The sequence below is a fragment of the Entamoeba nuttalli genome (genome assembly GCF_000257125.1).
Source record: "Entamoeba nuttalli P19 unplaced genomic scaffold asmbl_6151, whole genome shotgun sequence".
Lineage (NCBI taxonomy): Eukaryota > Evosea > Mastigamoebida > Endamoebidae > Entamoeba > Entamoeba nuttalli.
This window is the reverse complement of record NW_008577916.1, coordinates 11132-11970: the sequence shown is the minus strand read 5'-3', so window position 1 is coordinate 11970 and position 839 is coordinate 11132. Positions and strand designations below refer to the sequence as shown.

Sequence of the window (839 nt, the reverse complement as noted above, 5' to 3'; positions counted from 1 at the left end):
GAAGATTTAAATAAACATGGAATTTAGATATTTTAGATTTTCCTTTTTTCTTCTTTTTTGTAGAAGCTTCAGAGTCTGATTTAGATTTTGCACTTCCAGAAGCAAGAGACTTTGATGGATGAGATTTTTGTCCATTAGAAGATAATTGTTTAGAAGAAGAATTAGCATTATTATTTGATGAAAGAGAACGACCACCTTCACTTTCACTGTTTTGACTTGATTGAGAATTTTGAGCAATTAAATCAGGATTTTCTCTTTTAATATCTTTTAAAATATTTCCTAATTGACCATATCTTAAAGTAATTGGTACTTTTTCATTTAATAATGTAGTACATTTAGCCATAAAAGTAATATTTAATTCAACATAATCACCAGGTCTAATAGTACCAGTAAATGGTTTACACATGATTTCATATTTAGTATAATCACCAGAATGGAAAGTAAAATGTAATGGTTGTTTCCAGTTATTAGTTAATACAATTTTAGTTTCAACTGGATCATTAATTTCAGGTCTTAAATCAGGGAATTCAATAACATTAGAAGAGAATGAGAAATAGTCATTTTTAGTTTTAATATCAATAAATTGTGAATTTGTTTTATCAAATGGAATAACAGTATTTTCAAATATTGTCATCTTTTCATCTTCTATTTCTTGTTTTATCTTTTTAGTTAATCTGAAGAATAATAGCAAACTAATTATAAATCCAACAATATAAATAAAAAGATAAACACATGCTCCTATTCCCCAGAACAAGAAATTCTTCATTGCTTTAGAAATTCGTGTACAATCTGCTTGTTCATTTTCAAACCAATCTTCTTGACATTCACATTCAATACAC

General features: G+C 26.6%; 1 protein-coding gene across 1 annotated transcript in view; it reads right to left on the bottom strand.

Moving 5' to 3' along the window:
• Positions 1-32: 32 nt before the first annotated feature.
• Positions 33-839, bottom strand: part of ENU1_148590 (protein tyrosine kinase domain containing protein) — a gene marked incomplete at both ends in the record, with an annotated part of 2255 nt that continues 1448 nt past the window's right edge. The window contains 2 exons of the mRNA XM_008860550.1: positions 33-66; positions 111-692. Coding sequence (XP_008858772.1) covers positions 33-66; positions 111-692 — 616 coding nt within the window. The remainder of the gene's footprint in view (positions 67-110; positions 693-839) is intronic.